The sequence below is a fragment of the Rattus norvegicus genome, chromosome 3 (genome assembly GCF_036323735.1).
Source record: "Rattus norvegicus strain BN/NHsdMcwi chromosome 3, GRCr8, whole genome shotgun sequence".
NCBI lineage: Eukaryota > Metazoa > Chordata > Mammalia > Rodentia > Muridae > Rattus > Rattus norvegicus.
In genome coordinates, this window is record NC_086021.1 from 45,905,240 (window position 1) to 45,923,195 (window position 17,956).

At 36.2% G+C, this 17,956-nt stretch overlaps 1 protein-coding gene across 6 annotated transcripts in view; it reads right to left on the reverse strand.

Annotated features, from left to right (window-relative positions):
* The window catches only part of Lrp1b (LDL receptor related protein 1B), a 2,121,147-nt gene that overhangs the window by 901,239 nt on the left and 1,201,952 nt on the right, over nt 1-17,956 (reverse strand). For all 6 annotated transcript variants that reach the window (XR_010064783.1, XM_063284873.1, XM_063284870.1 and 3 more), the window contains exons 8-10: nt 11,250-11,472; nt 7,100-7,271; nt 2,674-2,817 (exon numbers count right to left, since the gene is read on the reverse strand). Coding sequence is in view for 5 of the 6 variants with exons in the window: in XM_063284873.1 (XP_063140943.1) it covers nt 2,674-2,817; nt 7,100-7,271; nt 11,250-11,472 (539 nt within the window). In the remaining variant the exon portion in view is untranslated. The remainder of the gene's footprint in view (nt 1-2,673; nt 2,818-7,099; nt 7,272-11,249; nt 11,473-17,956) is intronic.

Genomic DNA, 17,956 nt, shown 5'->3' on the forward strand with positions numbered 1-17,956 from the left:
GCAAACAAAAATCAAAAATAAAAAAACTCCAACCCCCAAAAAAGCCTCGATAGTTACTATAATACAAAATCAGATGACCTTTCTTTTTCTTTTTCATTCCTTTTGTGTTTTCTTTTCTCCTCCTTTTTTTTTTAAGCATGGGTAATTTAAAAGCAACTGCATCACACAAATGATGCATTTCAGCTCCTCCCCCTTCCTCCTCCTCCTTCTCCTCCTCCTCTTCCTCCTTCTCCTCCTCCTCCTCCATTTTTTTCTGTTGGTTACATCTCTCCAAGGCTGTGGCACTAGAGTTTTCTGTTTGATTTGCAAAACCGTAAACTCCTACAGGTGTTTATAGGTGAGGAGGAACATCGCAAATCTTTCTAACTTTCTGAGCTATCTGTGCTGAGTAAATTTCACCAGTGTCCAATTTCAAAGGCAATGCTTCAATACCCAGGCAGTAGATTCATAGCACCTGCTGGATACACTCAACTCCCACTTTATATACCATATATATATATATATTATATATTATATATTATATTTCCCATTATATAATAAAACCATTAAAAGAAAATAGTCTCTCAGTGTTATGATAAAACAATTTTACATTTAGGAATAATGTAAGGAATGTAGGAATAATGTAAGGCTTAACATAGTGAATCCACACAGAAAATAAACTTCTACATTGACCTTATAATTTTATAATAACACTGAGCTATTTTCTTTTCCTCTGCTGCACATTTCATTAGATGTAATTATGGTATTTATAAGATAAGTATGTTTACATACTTATGTCTTCTCCCATACTTACTGATGCCTACCTCATTTAAAAATTATATCATGAAAAATTATATTTTATGTGATATAAAGTAATGTCACTTTATTTGGAAATACCATTTCTTGAAATATTTTTAGAAAAATATTATGTGCATATGTTTATTTTTCAAAATTTAGCAATATTAAATTTAGTTATGTTTGGTCATGTCATTAAAACATCTTCAAAAACATTTTTCTTAATGCTAGTATAATATTCCATTGCAGTAAAAATAGTAAGTCATTTATCAAAATATATTTAATTTATATTTTTAATAAATTATCATTTATTAATAGGTAAACATTTCATTGGTAGCAGATTCTGTTTATGATCTTTACTATTAGAAGAATGGCATTTATATTTTCTTCAATCTTATTTTGATATTTCTTTATGCTTACCTTATTTTTGTGCACGTGTGTGTGCGTGTGCGTGCATGCGTGCATGTGTGTGTGTGTTTGTATGTGTGTGTGTGTGTGTGTGTGTATTTTATATGCAGTAACAACTGAATTGTAAGTTTCAGGTCAAACAATGATATGGCCTGAGTATGCTATATATTTCCTGAGCCTTTTCTAATGTAAAACGTGAGGACAAGTTATATTGATAATTTCTGTGGATAAACATTTAATACAAAGTTTAAACTTTACCAAAGTATCCTCCAGGCCACTTGCCCTTAGGAATAACGAAAGAAAAAGACAGGACACTTTCATGTGAATTGCGAGGATGCACTACAGGAGGTCATTCTGAAACTTCTAACTAGCTTCCTAACACCCTGACCTCAGCTAAATTGTTGTGTTTTTACATTAACATTTCCCTCTGAGGACTACTGTTGCCCTGGCTTTTGACAGCACCAGGTGCTTGGTTCTGCTAAAGGAAGCTTTTAGAATTTAAGGAAGAATCAATTTGTGTTAAATCTATTTTTATTTAGTAAAAATAGTACTTACTTAAACACCAAAAGAACAAAGTCCATTAAAATTCAATCAAATGAAACTATGAGCTCAATTTTCTTCAGACATATTTTTATACATTGCATGTATACATGCATGTGATTGCACATGCTATGCCTTCTCAAGGGCACAGTCCATTTAGTTATGCTACACAAATGTGCAGACACATTCAACTGCTCTAATCTGGAGGTCTCAGATCCAGGACCTCAATTATTCAGAAAGACTGAGGTACCTGAGGTCATTTCTTTATATTCCTAGCATTAACACAAAACTAGAAACACAAATGAAAACTATATGTCATTTATTTATTTTCTTTTCTTTTAATATCTTATATGCTTTGTTTGAAATAATCATTAAAGTACTGTGCCAAATCCCAAAAGTTAAATAAATGCATTTATAATAGCTTATAATCTTTGGAGATTTTTTGATAAATTGTTGAAAGGGTTGATACTTGATTAAAGTTGTTAATGAAGCATGAAACAATGAAGTAAGCTCAGTTCCACTGTTACTGCATTAAAGTGTGCTTTGGAGTGTCCAGTGGTACTACATTGCTGTATATAAATGTGTGTCAACCAAACAACACACATATTTTGAGGTGCATTTTTGTTCCTTTGAGAAGATTTTCTAACCAATCCTGTTTATACCTTGATTTCATGAACCTCACTTGGGCAATTAAAAACTAAAAAATATTTTCCTTAAAATCTTCCTTAAAGGCTCCTTTAAGGTCAGCAAATTTAGTCGCTCTTTTGCCTGATGAGCTCCTAATTCTCATCGTCTAAAAGAAAGATAAATCCTGACATTGAGAAGGGAAAACGTCTAGAAAGTACTTGCCGACAGTCTCTTTTTCTTATTGATGTTAATGCTGACAATTAATTAAAAAAATAACTATTTGAAATGTTGCCTGCTAGCAAAATGTTTATTTTAACAACATACTTTTGCATGACCTGCCATCACTCCCCATGTTGAAGCCGGTCCTACAGCGACAGGTCCTTGTCTTATAGCTGCTGCCGAGCAGACAGATGTGTGAACATCCCCCTGGCATTCCGTATGCGTCCACTTCACAGGCATGGCTTCTTACTACAACAGACAGAACACAAGACAAGGTAATTATATACAAACTTCACAGTGTAAGGACAAAGAATCTTAGCAGAATGTTATATACCCCACTATAGAACACTATAATAACATGGAAAGTATTAAACCCAACAGTAGAGGAAGGGGATTGACAAAAATCTTCCTTAGATATATTTTAAACATAAGAAACATTCATTTAATGTGTTCATATATATGTAAATAAAATTAAAGTATATTTTCTCTTTGGAAACAAGCTTTGTGTACTTATCTAAGTGATATTAAGAAAGCAATATATATAACATATTCATACATATATATGTATAATATATATATATATATATATATACGCACAAAACCATAAAATGTAACAGAGAAATAATCCCAGTGTAGGAATGTGAGCGAAGGATTTTTTCTGTGCCGCCATCAGGTAATGAGCTCCACACTGTGAGAGACAGGGTTTTAGATAATATCTGAACTGATGATATGTGCTAAGCCACAACATATGTTTTTAATATTTGTGACCATTGCTATTGTGAGAAGCTTGCTAATAAACAAAGTGCGTGCGTTGCCGTAGATGTAGAAAGTTAGAGGCCGAATTTTAAAATGAAACTATGACACAGAACGGTGCATTACAGATGCTTGGAACTAGAGAAGAACAGAATGGAAATGGGCCCATGTTAATAAGAAAGAACATGCTCAAAAGAAGTAATGTGGTAACCGTGCCAGTGAAAGTCTGTATAGTCTCAGGATTGTTCTTTTAATCACTCTTAGTTAAAAGTCAGAAAATTGTGACACATTCATTTTACAGCCACACTCCTTACTTATCCTTTCTTCTTTCTGTATCAGTCATTTTTCTAAGAGGGGAAAAGATGAGCGTAATGCTCTTTCGGTGAATGATGCGGCTGATGAGTAATGTCTTCAGGCTTCTGGAGTAGCTTGAGTAGATAAAGCATCCTGTCGTCAAAAGCACATCCCTTTTCCTTTTCATTACCACTTGTCTTTCTTTATTGGCTAAGAGCATGTGTGTTTCAGTGTGTGCCAGTATTTTTGCGTCCTACAGCTTCTCCTTGCATGGATTCACCTAAGGTGTGTGGTTCTCTATGGTCAGAGCTCATTTCCTTTTCCTTTCCCTCCATCTCCCTCAAGCCCACTCCAGTCACATATTTACATCACCATCCAAATGTCCCTGTCAGATACCAATAAGCTTCACACATCAAGTCCAAAAGCCAGTTGGATTCTGTGAACTCTTTTCATGGTGTTATCACTTGACTTCTCTTTCTGATTTTACTGGTGGTGTGTTCCAATGCCATTATTTGAAAGTCTTATAAGTCATATAAATTTACTTCCTTGTTATCCCCAGCTATAACCATGATATGAAAAATTGCCTATCTGTCAATCACACTAAAACTGCCAGATCCATTCTGGACTCACTCGTTGAACTTGAAAACATCGTCTTGTTTATCCGCCTATCTCCATTTGGATTGATAATGGATATTGAATTTTGTCTTTACCTCTAATTTGTTTTGTGTTTTGTCTTTTTCAAACTATGCTGTTGCAATTTCTTTTAATGAAGCAATTGCCATTATTCTTGACTCTTTACTTTTAAAATCTCATCCAGGAAATCCTATTGGCTATATGTTCATAAAGATTCTAAATTTAACTTCTACTTCTCTGAGGTACCTGGCATGGCCTTGGTAGGGACACAATGACATGGTTTCTGCCCCTGGGACAGGGCCAGTAGGAGTGGGGCCTTCAGCGGTGTCAATGACCTCTTTAACCACTAGGCTTGTTTGTATAATAAAATGCATATTTTATATTCCTCCTTTAAGGAATGTCTCCCATGTAAATGTTAATGACTCCAGGAAATTCAGAAATAGCAGGAGTCTAGGAGGCAAAGATGTGTCTAATGTCTCAGCAAAATGGTAAACAGGAACCTTCAGAAGAGCCATTAAGGCTGTGAAAAAGAACTATAAAAACATGAGTTTGAAAATATAAAATTTCTTAACTATGGGGAAAAATAAGAAGGCAACATGAATTATATGTGAGGCCTCACAAATCTGACTGGAAAAAGGCAGCTCCATTAATGAGCCAGCTGGTCAGAAAGATAAAAAAAAGGCAGGCATATTACTGAGATCATGGGCAGCCTGGGAATACAGGGAGTCCAGGCTCAGGTGTCATCAAAATGGTAAGTTTCAGGATGGGTCCCACCCAGCTAGCTTACTGCCTGTGCTTAACAGAGGAAGGCAGATCTCAATTCTTTTGCCCTGTTAAAAAATAAAATGTGTGCTTGCTGTCTCCTAAGAATTAAGAAACTGGGGTTATGAGATGTTGATTTATAAGATCATCAAACGGAAACCTGGAGTGAATGACTGGTTTCATTTGTAAAATAAAAGACTGCTTATGATCTGCAAGAGATGAACTATCTAGAGAAATTTTTAAGAATAACAAGAGAGAACTGCTTGATGAACTGTCTCAGGCAGAATAAAAAGAGAGATGTCTGGAGAGAGAGAGAGAGAGAGAGAGAGAGAGAGAGAGAGAGAGAGAGAGCAGCAGATCAGAGAGAAAGAAAGTGGAGCGAAGAGAAAGTAAGCTGGAAAAACCCTCTCCAGCAGAATTTAGGCCACAAACTTGAACTTACCATTTTACTTTGAATCATTTGGTTTTGCTCCTCTCAAATACCAGTTCTCTCAGGAACCCCTGCACAAGATGATGCTGGCCCTTGGCACTTTTCTTTAGTTTTACTACTACTGTCCTGGAAGAGTTGACCATCTTCTCTAATCGGCTGCCTTTCCCTACCACAGCCTGTTGTCAGTTTAGTGTATCCGTCGATTGTTCATAAAGGCTATACAGGGGTTGGGGATTTAGCTCAGTGGTAGAGCACTTGCCTAGGAAGCGCAAGGCCCTGGGTTCGGTCCCCAGCTCCGAAAAAAAAAAAAAAAATAAAGGCTATACAACCTATGACACTCTGCTGAATGATTTTATGTTGTCTGCCTCGTGAAAGAAAAAAAGGGGCTTTATAATAACTTACAAGATCCTACTTGCCATATATTCTATGATTTCTCTTTGTTTCTGTTTTCCTTTCCTTAGTCATTTTGTTTCACCTATACAAGCATCCTGGATGCTCCATAGTAGTCTAGAAATGTACTTCACTCATGGCTTTGCGTTTACACATCTCTCTGCCACCTTCTTAGTCCACAGATAAGTGTGCTTCTCATATTCAATTTCTCAAAGTTTTTATCTAGAGGACCTTCTTTTGCCTGTTCTACAAAACATTACAAACTCTCCAACTGTGACACTTTAGCTCCTTTTCATCTACTTTTCTCTTCTATAGTAGTTATTATTTCTAATAAATAAATAACTTACATACTCTTTTTTATTATATTGCCTTCTAATGAAGGACTTAGGTTTCAAAAAACAAATAAAAAAAAACAAACAAAAAAACCCCTGCTTTGTGTTTTGTTTATTAGTATATTCCCAGTATATAGAATAAATGAAATCCTGGTGCATAGTAATTGCCCATGAATAATTAGCAAATTCAAGAAGCCTAACATCAAATTTTAATAAACTTGTCTGAAAAGTTCATAATTTAATTTGCTATAAACCTACAGTGCCTTGGATGGGTATACATTGATATTTAAATAATTCTAGGTCAGTTTTAACTTCAAACATAAGAAAGGTGACAGAAATTTGAGGTGTTGAAATTTTTGCTTTAATAATGTTTTATTACCAGGCTTATAGCGAGCTGCTAAATAGCTTTATTAACTTACTGTAAAACATAATTATTTTGTGCTCTTAAGAAACACTTAAAACTACTGCAGTTAGCTCTTTATTTTTGTTTAATGAACATGTTTTTAAAAAAAAATATAAAGCAATTGGGATATTAATTCAGGAGACCTCAAACTGTGACCAGTGGACACCAGGCAAGTGCCCCAGTAAATAACCTGGCTTGTAATTTGCCCCCAGAAAATGATAATAAAATTCAAAAGTAAACTAGAGTGTCTGAGCTCCCTGTCTACATACATCATGATGGAAAACTGCTTCCTGAGACTAAATCTAGCCATCATTTCAATCCCATGGTTGTAGAAATGATTTGATAGGCGCCCAGCAGTTTATCATTTAGACTTGAGAAGTGAGCTCTATTCTCTTCTATCAAGCAGACATGCACATTTCTGCTGTCAAAACAGAGAATTTATGATACCTTCCTTAACACCACACAGAAGCACAAGGACTCTGTTCACATTTAAGCTGCCGTGATAAAGGCTTTTAAAGGGCCCCTGTGGCTTACCTGTTGGCTGGGTTCTCTTCTGATATGTTCGGATTCCTCGAGCACTTTCCATTTTAATTATTGAGTGAATATCAGTGCTATTAAATCTGTTTATTCGTACTATATTGAGGTTATCGGAACTGGTTGCATATAAATAATCTTCAAATACAGTTATGCCATAGAGATGTTTAACCTGCAAAGAACATCAAATATAGCTAAGACTTTTAATTATCCTGTTTCTAATATGAAAGAAAAAAATGCTTGAAGACTGTCCAGGGTCAGAAAGATATTATCATTTCCTTTTTTTAAAGAAACATTCTAATAATTTCTGCTTTTTTAACTGAAGAATAAAAAGAATTATACAGTAATGGATAAAATAGTTTTATATGCGTGGGGAATGATTCTATTCATGTTCCATGAAAAATATATGCCTTATAGTTTCTATTCAGGGATAGCAAGAACCAGACCTTGAAATGTATTCACTAACATGCTATAGCAGAATTAATATAATTTGAGATATTTGAACAGCTACTTGCCATCTAGTTATAGGTATGTAGTCACTGCAAAATCATGGTTGTTCTCATTAATGGTCTAACAGAAAAACATAAATTTTTTTCATAAATTAAAATCACATTTTCATCTTAAGTTATGGTTAGATTAATGTTTTTATACAGTGTAAAAAATGGTAGAGAAAGAAATCACAGGTGTGCTGGACTGATAAATGAAATTTCAGCATTTCACTGAGAAATGTGATGACTTCTAAAGCCTATTCATCCTGGAAAGTAGAATGCACTCATGATGCTTATTGTGATGCAGACAATTAAATGAATAAGTTGACTCTGTTTTGGCCAAAGTTTTGTGTTTTTTAGTGAGGATTGAACATTTGATGTTCATAGAAGCTTACAGTGGTAGATGGCAGACTGATACACTTGTTTTCTAAAAAACTGCTAGGATTAGAGGCTAATTGTATTCTTAAGTTATACCTAATTTGCATTATTTCTGGTCTGGATATGTGCTTATTACTGAGTGTTATAAAAAATTTTTATGACAACCACTGTTCGCCTTTGTAGAGATAGTATCTTGAGTTCCGTTAAAATGCATAGATATGCAGTTGAGAATGGGAGAACATGTGGTTTGTTTGTGAAACTACTCATAGAAATTTGGAAAATTTTCTTAACAAAAACATCTTGCCAGTTGCACAGTTCTAGCATAGATGGAGCATGGTGGTTCTCTGTGCTGCTGATGGATGTTAGAAGAAACCTGGTTTGGGGGTTGTCTGAGGAACATTCCTTTCTTCTTGTCTAGTCTAGAAATGAATGATGGGAACGAATCTGAAGCATTCCATGTTACTCCATGTTAAAATCTCCAAATTACTTTTTAAATATGGTACATCACGGCTTGTGTGGGTCTACATGGACGCTGTGAGGGAAGGGACGCTTGCATTTACAGCATCATTTTTTTACACCCACCAAATACACCAATGGTCTAGGATTGATTAATGTGAGAAATGATTTTTCTCACATTAGAAAGTATAAACAAGCTGCCCTCCTTTCATTGCCCTGAGTGTTAGACCATCCACATGCAGTGTGTGTAATCATGACATGCTTGCTATTAGTGCTTTATACAATATGTAAGTCAACATTCTATGAGGCAAACCATTGTTAGGTAAGAGACAACTCGCCAGGGTAGAAAATCTGTTCACATAGCCAAATCTACACTATGGTCAACAGCTCCTCACATTTTATTTTCCATATAAATCTCTTTCCATATTTTAAAACTTGTGAAGACTACATCTACATTGGATTACATGGTGGTAGACATAGTATATGTTTAGGGATCCAGCCAAACACAAGAAATTGTAATGAGGAAAAGGATAACTAAATACTCAATGGCTGGGAGTCTGGCTCAATTGGTAAAACTCTGACTTCCATTAGTTTGCACTTACAACTCCCAAACACTGCCAGTACATAGATTCCACAGCAGCTAAAAGGCCTTGCTGCAGAATCATGAAGACCAGAGTGTAAACCCCAACACTATTCTAATAAGCCAGAAGTCCTGAAGCATCTGTAACTTGAATTCTAAGCGGTCTGTTTTCCATTCTCCTAGTGTACTCATGCAAACATATGTGCATGCAGTATAAGAGCATAAATAAATAAAACAATACTAATAAAAATGAGGGGGGAGGCAGAGACTAGACATTTAAAATGCTTTTTAAAGGTCTATTTTGTATTACTTTAAATACATTTAAATATGTGCTTTTCTATGTGTGGATTTGTGAATGTGAGTACAGTGTCCACTGAGGGCAGAAGACAGTGTCAGGTTCCTGGATTTACAGGTCTTGAACACCCTAACATGCTGAGATCTCTGGAAGAGCTATCCATACCCATAACCACTAAGCCATCTGTACAAAGTTTTTTAATGTAGTTAATTATGAGGTGACTCACGTAAGTTCTCCATTTGATGTCTAATTTTTAATTACAACAAATAAAAATAAAGTCTGTCATCATCATATTATAAACTAATACACAGGAGAACATAAGCAAAGCCTACCAAAATGATTAAACTCTTTAGGACATATTGATGTCTGAATAAAACAATTGTCCCAATATTGGACTATGTGTGTTGTCTATGTATCTTTCTGCATGTGTTTGTGTGTGTGTGTGTGTGTGTGTGTGTGTGTGTGTGTGTGTGTGTGTGTGTTCATGCATGTGCCCCAGAAATCCAGGAAAGTAAATTTCATTATATAGGTAAGGAGAGAAGAAGTCACTGTAAGGGGTACTATATAATGTGCCTACCTCACAGTATAAAAGAAATAAAAGGAATTTAATTGTGAACTCTACTAACTCACTCAAAACCTCAGAAGAGATTAATGTAACATATGAAAAAGAGCTAAACGTGTGGGAAAATACCACTGAAAAGGCCTACAGCAACTTAGCTTAATAAGGTATTTATGGAGCATTCTTTGAAAACAAACAGAAAACGAATGCACGGGCAAGAATATTGACCTTGGAAATTTCACAAAATTCTCATTTAGGAAGTACACAAATGAATCAGTTGGCAAAATTAAGTCTAACGCTATTAAAATAATTAGGATATTTTCGTGAGTACACATTTGCTTTTGTTAGCAAACTATTTTTAATGTCCCCTGGGACAGATGGTGATACAGCTCCCTATGAATAAACACTTTAAATTAGGTTTCAGAAAGTAGGTCATGACATCTGTCCTGTTCCAGGGAGTCTCTCTCTTGCACATACTGCACTTTTGCTTTTGTGTTCTTGTTTATGTTTGTTTGCTTTCAACGGAGTGGAAAAGGAGGAAGGGGAATCTTCAGTGTCCTGGCTATGATGGTTGATCTTGGCTGTCAACTTGCTAGTCACACGTTTGAGGAGTATCTTTGATTGGGCCATTTGAAATCAGAGAATTCAACTTAAATCTGAATCTTCCCACTGTGGAAAGAGCCACCCTAAAATGTTTTCTGACAAAAGCCCACATGAAGAACAAAGAAGAAAGAGACTTGCTTTTTTTCCTGTTTGCCCTCACTCTAGCTGGCAAGTTCACCCATCTTCATGCTGAGGCATTCCCTTATTGATGCTAGAACATACTTTAGGATTCCAATTTAGAGTTAAGACCAGTGACTTGTTAGGAATTCTCCAGGGCATCCAGTCTCCTGGACTGAGCTTTCTTTGGCTTTCCATCAGGAAACAACCATTGCTATACTAACCAGACTACACAATATAAGCCAATGTAATAAATCTCTCTCCTCCCTCTCCCTCTCCCTCTCCCACTCCTTCTATTTCTCCCACACACACACACACACAAACACACACATACAACACTCACACACACACAATCACATAATACATCACATTCCCTTAAAAGACCCTGACAAACTCATTGGGCATATCCTAGCATCACTGTGACTAGAATATCCTCCCAAATTTAAAAATTAAAAAAAACATCTTAATTTTGTGACTCATCACATCTTGTCTTTAAGGTATCGTAAATGCCACAGATTATAATCATTAGGAGAGTGCAGTGTATTTAGTTTATTATGTTAGCTGCACTTTCTTTTTTCACTTTTTATTTATTTATTTTTTCCCATTTTTATTAAATTGGGTATTTCTTCTTTACATTTCAAACGTCATTCCCTTTCCTGGTTTCTTGTACTTACGTGTCTGCCTTGAACAAGCGTATGCCTGTTTCTGCCTTGGTAGTCTACTACTCCCACGTAGTCCAAGTAGAGATCTACCCAATAAACCAATCTGTTGATGAGGTCCAAAGCCAGGGCAGACGGCTGCTCTGTCTTCGAATAAACTATCCTTGTTCTGTTCATCCCATCCATATCACATCTCTCGATTCTGGGAGCATTCCCAAAGTCAGTAAAGAAAAGTTTTCTGTTGAAAGAAAAGTAAATGTTAATATGAAGAGAGAGAAAGCATATTTGATAGAGCCATCTGTAAAATGCAAAACTTTCCCTCTAATTTATTTCAGTAGTTACATCTGCTAGCTTCCCATAACCATTTCCATATAATATCAGTCATAAACGGAGAAATCTGCTAATGAATATTGCAGGGCATGAGGGAGCAGGTTAAGCAACAACTGTAAAATTTCCTTAAAACCAATGACTGTGGTGAGTTTATTTTTGTATCAGCAGAGTTTCTTCAAGCCTCATGGAGTCAGTGCATCCATCCTATTCAGTACAAGCTACTGAAGCAAGCCAAATCACCAGGCCAGGGCATATGAGCCACCAGACGTTATCTTCAACCTGCTTTCCAAATTGCTAGTACTACTTGGGTCCTATAAAACCTATTCTGTATCGTTCTGTAATGTTGTGAGGGGAAGAGAACAGCAAACCTGGAATCGAATGAAATGGTGAAAAAAATAGACTTGCTGCTTACAGCACTGGGTATAAGACATGAATGCTGTGATTCCCAGCCCTATTCCAAACACTTCCCAACTAAGAGAACTGTGTGCAGGAAATGAAGAACACTTCTCTCCTTCTCTGAATGATTTTGAAGAAGCTCTGACTTCTGGGACAAGGAAGCTTTTTAAGGAGTTCTGAGACTGCCAAGGTTGAAATGAACAAGGAACACTTGAGTGTTTAATATTTGATTAGTATTCACAATGTTTAGTAAACACAAATCAATTTCAATTATCCTGACAATAGTTAACAAGATCTCCACTCATGAGACTTAATTGCATTTGTAAAGAGAAGACCATCTTGTCTTGACTTAAATATAATCTCAAGAATAATTGAATTTACAGTGACTGAACCATATGAAGATTGCCTAAAGTAGAGAGTATTGGATTTTATAAACTTGGAGAAAGAATTTTTTACTTACTTTTCTCAAAATTCTTGAATTATCTAAAACAATGGGTAACCTTTCAAACTAACAAGTGTTATTTAAGCTGTAATTTGAATTTAGTTCTTTCTGTACGGGTAGCTTTTATACATAAATGCCTAGTGTTCAGTCAGTTTCTTCTGAGTGTTTCAAAGACTAGAGTATCATGGCAAGTTAAACATTGACAGCCTATTCAGACAGACAACTTTCTATTCTGGTAAAGAACAATTAAAAATGCACAAATATATTCCAGCACACACCTTCCCTGTCCTTCACCTTTCTGATACTCCCACACTGCTCAGTCTTAGGCAATTTGATTATAGTCCACCCAAGATATATTTTCATTAGGAGAGCTTTTCTTCTTTATAGAAAATAGGTTGGTGAGATGCATGAGGAGTATGACTTCAGATATGATCGAAGCAGAAGAGCACCTGCTATTTTTATTGAAGGTCTACCCTATGGCATAAAGCTTTTTATTTATGAACTTCCGGGTTTTGAGTAGTTCATTTGGCACAGGTGAAGGGAACTAGTGTAGGCCCTGAGGAAAGGAAGCTGGCATACCCTGGACTATGGGATATGGAAAGACTGCAACAGATAAGAAGGGAAGGAACAGTGATCAGTGCTCAATCTGGTGACCTGGCTTCAGTTCCCAGCACTCACAATGCAGTTTCCTACTCCAGTTCCAGGCTATGTCACGGCCTCTTCTAACCTCCTCAGGCAGCAGTCACAGACATACAAGTAGGCAAAATATTTACACACATCACATAAAATGAAATAAATAAATCTAGAACACAAAGAGAAGAAAACAAAGCAAAAGACCAGCAAACAAGCAACAAACAAGCAAACAAATAAAAAAGAGCAAAGACCTATCTGGAAAGGAAGACTTATCTGAATCCATGAATCGGCTTTATTGAATTATATCCAGAACAAACAGAGGGTAGAGTGGAGAGAAGACACTGGAGGCCTACTCTTAGAAGTAGACAGAAAGACGAATGAGGACAGAGGAGATCAGATGTCAGAAGAGATCGGAGGTCAGAGAAAACAGACAACTACATTGTCTGGAAAGGAGGATGGGTGGATCAAACTTCTCAAACAAAACTAAAGGTTTCCTTCAAGGGAAAGCCACTGCATTTGATATTTATTAAAGTTAAGGAAAATTATATTCTGATGAGGAATAATTTATTGTTATGAATTAGGTTATGAAGAACAATACTCTTTCTATAAGTTTTTCAGGGCTGAGATAACTGATTTACAAATATATTTAACATCATAATAAGCCTGTTTATAAGAACTTGAGAATAAGTGTCAGCCACACCTAAGAAAAGGTGTGTGTGTGTGAATGATATATATTATTTGCTATGTGTGTGAGAGAGTTACAAACATTTTTATTGTTTCAGAGTAAGTGTAATGTTAAAAACATGAAAAAAAGGAGGATTTTGGATATGTGAAATATAGCTGAACCAAAAGAGCAAAGAATTCATTTCTGTACTCCTTTAAAACACACTGTAGAATACTTAGTATTCAAGCAACACTGAAAATTAATATTGACACTGAGTAGAACCTGCATGAATATGATGTGCTATGGTCACATTTAACTTAAATCTAAGAAACAGAGGTAAAATTTGAATGAGAAATATTTCCCCAGGTTCCAATACTTGAGCCATTGGTCCCATGTTGGTGGCACTATTTAGGTGGGTTCTGAGATCTTTAAGAGGTATTGACTTGTTGGAGAACATATGTCACTGAATCCTTGAGAGCTTTGACCCTCATCCCAATTCCAATTTTCTCTTTCCACTGTGTGTGCAATTAAAAATGTGATCTCTCAGCTTCCTGCTCTGGGTATGTGCTACCGTGACTCTTTGCCAATTATAGAGAGGACTTCTGGAAGTATGTGTTAAAAATAAGCCATTTGCTTTATAAGTTGCCTTTTCTTATTATGTTTATAAGAACCAGAAATAACTAATAAAAAGGGAGTTTGCAAAGATGACTCCCTGGCCGTAGTATCTGGTGTACATTTATAACGTTAGAATAAGCCTGCTCTGTTGTTGCCAGTTTTCACTTTTGCATAATTTTCCTTCAATACTTCCTGTTGAAGAAAAAAATCTAAGGCCAGGCACAGTGGCCTGGATTGAAATCTGTTAGCTCAGAAACTGAAAATAAGGACCAAATGTTCCAGGTCACCCTTGGCTACACAGCAAGTTTGAAGTCAATAAGAGCTATAGGGGAAACTGCTTTCTCTGAAATGTACCTCTATTATAACTGAAAAATAATAGCTAAACTGTACTCTTGACTGAAAAAGCATCTATTGTTCTTGTATTTCCCAAACCTCAGCCCAAGTAAATGCATCGTCCCCATTCCTCTATTATATTCAGACATTACTACGAAATAACATTCATTTACAGATGAAAGACGTTCAATCTGTATAATTTAGCATGGCCAGAAGAACACCATGGACCTATGCCATTTTTGGGCGAATGTCACACCTAAACAAAAGTGTTACATATGGCAGAATTTATGACTAGCTGTGGTCTATGTTTGGATTCACCAGTTCTTCAAAATTTATTCACAGTTGTTTGTCATGGACTCTGAATCATGTGAGGCTATGACGAACATCATAACCCTTTCTGGCTAATATGTTAAGCTTCTTTTTTTTTTTTCTCGGAGCTGGGGACCAAACCCAGGGCCTTTGGCTTCCTAGGCAAGCGCTCTACCACTGAGCTAAATCCCCAACCCCCCTGTTAAGCTTCTTTTTTTTTTCTTTCTTGCTATGTGTCTCACCTGAATCCTTTTTTTTTTCCTTTTTTTCTTTATTAACTTGAGTATTTCTTATTTACATTTCGAATGTTATTCCCTTTCACGGTTTCCGGGCCAACATCCCCCTAACCCCTCCCCTTCTATATGGGTGTTCCCCTCCCTGTCTTCCCCCCCATTACCGCCTTCCCCCCAACAATCAAGTTCACTGGGAGTTCAGTCTCTGGGAGTTCAGTCTTAGCAGGACCAAGGGCTTCCTCTTCCACTGGTGCTCTTACATTAAGAACAAGAACAGCATCTCCTAACCTACATAATGCACCTGTCATAATCAACATTTTAACAAACATACATAATACAACCCTTGTTCAAAATTTGACTGCTAATCAATAGTGGTTCATTTGGTTTGTAAGAGAGTCTCATTCTGTAGCCGAAGCTGATGTTGAACGCATAAGTTCTGTGAGTGTTGGAGCTATAAAACTCTCCCTCCTGGCATGGATCACTAACATTCTACCTAATGATTTCTGTAGCTCAGAGTGCAAGCCAGCATTGTCCTTCCTCGCTCACTGTTGCTTTGAAACAGGTTAGTCGCTGGACCTTTCTTTGTTGTTTGCATTCACACTCTAAGCTGCAGAGTTGCTTTGAATATTTCAAATTGGAGTTGCCTAATTTTTCTTCTAATTAGATTAAGCTGTGTCTTTTGATCTGAATCATGATAGTTGCACCCTTTGTTGTTATTGCCTTTTGAATTTAGAATCAAGAGGAATGCCTATAACCTACTCTAGGAGCTGTATTAAAAACATATAAAATGACATTTGTAATCCAATTTCATCCATTTTTTTCTCAGTGATTTTCCGAACACCTAAGTTCTTTATTAAAAGGTTGTACATTTATTTTAACTGCATGTGTGTGTTTATGGGGGGTGGGCGGAGCATGAGTTCAGTAACTCTGAAAGCCTAACTGAGTTGCTGAGTTCCCCGTAGGCTGGGGTTACAAGTGGTGGTGAGCCAGTGTGAACTAAACTCCGTTCCTCTTTTCTTAATTGCTGATTGATTTCTTCAGCTGATTGATAGACCATGACATGAGGTCACAGCATTAGGAAGGTTGAGAATATCTAGTGTCTACTGTCTCCTCGAGAATAGCTCTGGCCTGCTCTAGGCCTAGTCCTTTACAAATTCAGTTCTGCCTTTGTTTTTGCAAGCCTCTGTGCTTGCAATCTTCTCTTACTTGATTACAAACTCAAAACAGATAATGACGTCCAGAATACTCTTATGGTGCTATGAATATTCTTCTAGTTTTCTGTTTTTACTATCATTAACTTTTAGACTAAAATAAAATAATATTTCAAAAAGGCTTACTAATAACACACCAAAGACAGGGATGCTTTCTAGGCCTTCAGCTACTCATCTAGCCCATGGTTCTTTATCCCTGCTTTCCAATGAAGAGGAGGTTCTCATTTCAGATCCATTGATACATCAGATGCTGAGCAGATTTAACCCTGACATCTTATTAACTGTAAATGAAGACTTCATTTGCTACAGATATGTACACTGTACATGGTAGAAGGTAGCAGAAAATTTGGACAATCATTGGCAAACTTCCCTGTAGATTCCATGTCCCTAAGTAAGTTGTGCAGACAATGATAGTGTATTGTGTTTACAAGCAGGGCCCCAACCACCCCTAAATTAAGCAATTATTTCACACCGACACCTTAAAACAAGCTTTTATCTGCTTTCTTTAACAGTGTTAATTTTTGTTTGTTGGTTTCTTTCTATATGAGTTTTTTTTCTTATTTTATGGTTTATTGTTTAGTGGTAAATCTAAGAATTACTTTGGTCAGTGGTACAAGCCTCACAGCACTGGCAATCTTGTTCGAAAGGACATGTGCTCTCTAGGAATGCTTCCATGCAGGATTCTCCATCTTTCTCTATTACCTTTTGTTAGAATATAGTGATGGTGGTTCAAGGGCGAAGAGAGATTTCCAAATAGGTCTCAGAATTACAAAGCATTAATTATTTTAACTCTAAAATATAATGTTCCATTACAAGGCATTTCATGTAGCAGTATCCACAATGGAAACCCCTAAGAGGGTGGAGGCAAAAACGAGAAAGCATCAATGCCAAACTTGAGAATATCTATGGTGATCTGATTGGGGCACAATAAGAACACTCAAAGTCTAAGAATCACGTCTTAATGATGCTAAGCAAATGCTTTCTATTGTAGGAAAATGATACACAATTTCTTTGAATGGATTATACTGAGAACTTAATTCTGTCCTCTTTTTTTTGTAATTTAGTGCTATCCAATGAACATCAATTGTAATACGATTTTATATTTTTCATCCATTATATATACAAATTCGAACAAGAAAGCAATTTCCCACAGTATATAGAGTAATTAAAGTGTACTCAGAATTAAAGTAAGAATATTAAATATTTAATACTGCAATTGTTGAATGCAATAAAGAATCTGCAAGGGTAATGAATCCCTCCTAAAGAGGTAAAAATTTAAATTCCATTAGCTCTTGCCATTTAACTTTGTTTATTTTTATAAACAATTAAACAATTTTCTCTGTCTAGCTAAGCCTGCAAGACGGTTAGTTATTGATTTTTACTTGTTTGGTGTTTTCACTTTAGTTGTTGGTGAAACCTCTGTTGTCCTTGGTTTTCAGTCTATATACAAACAAAGAGAAATTAAACGTGACGTGCAGGCTTCCACTCTCAGCCAGCATCACTGGATTGTGAAAACATTTCTCCTAATGGTTTTCCCCAAAGTGTCTGTACATTGG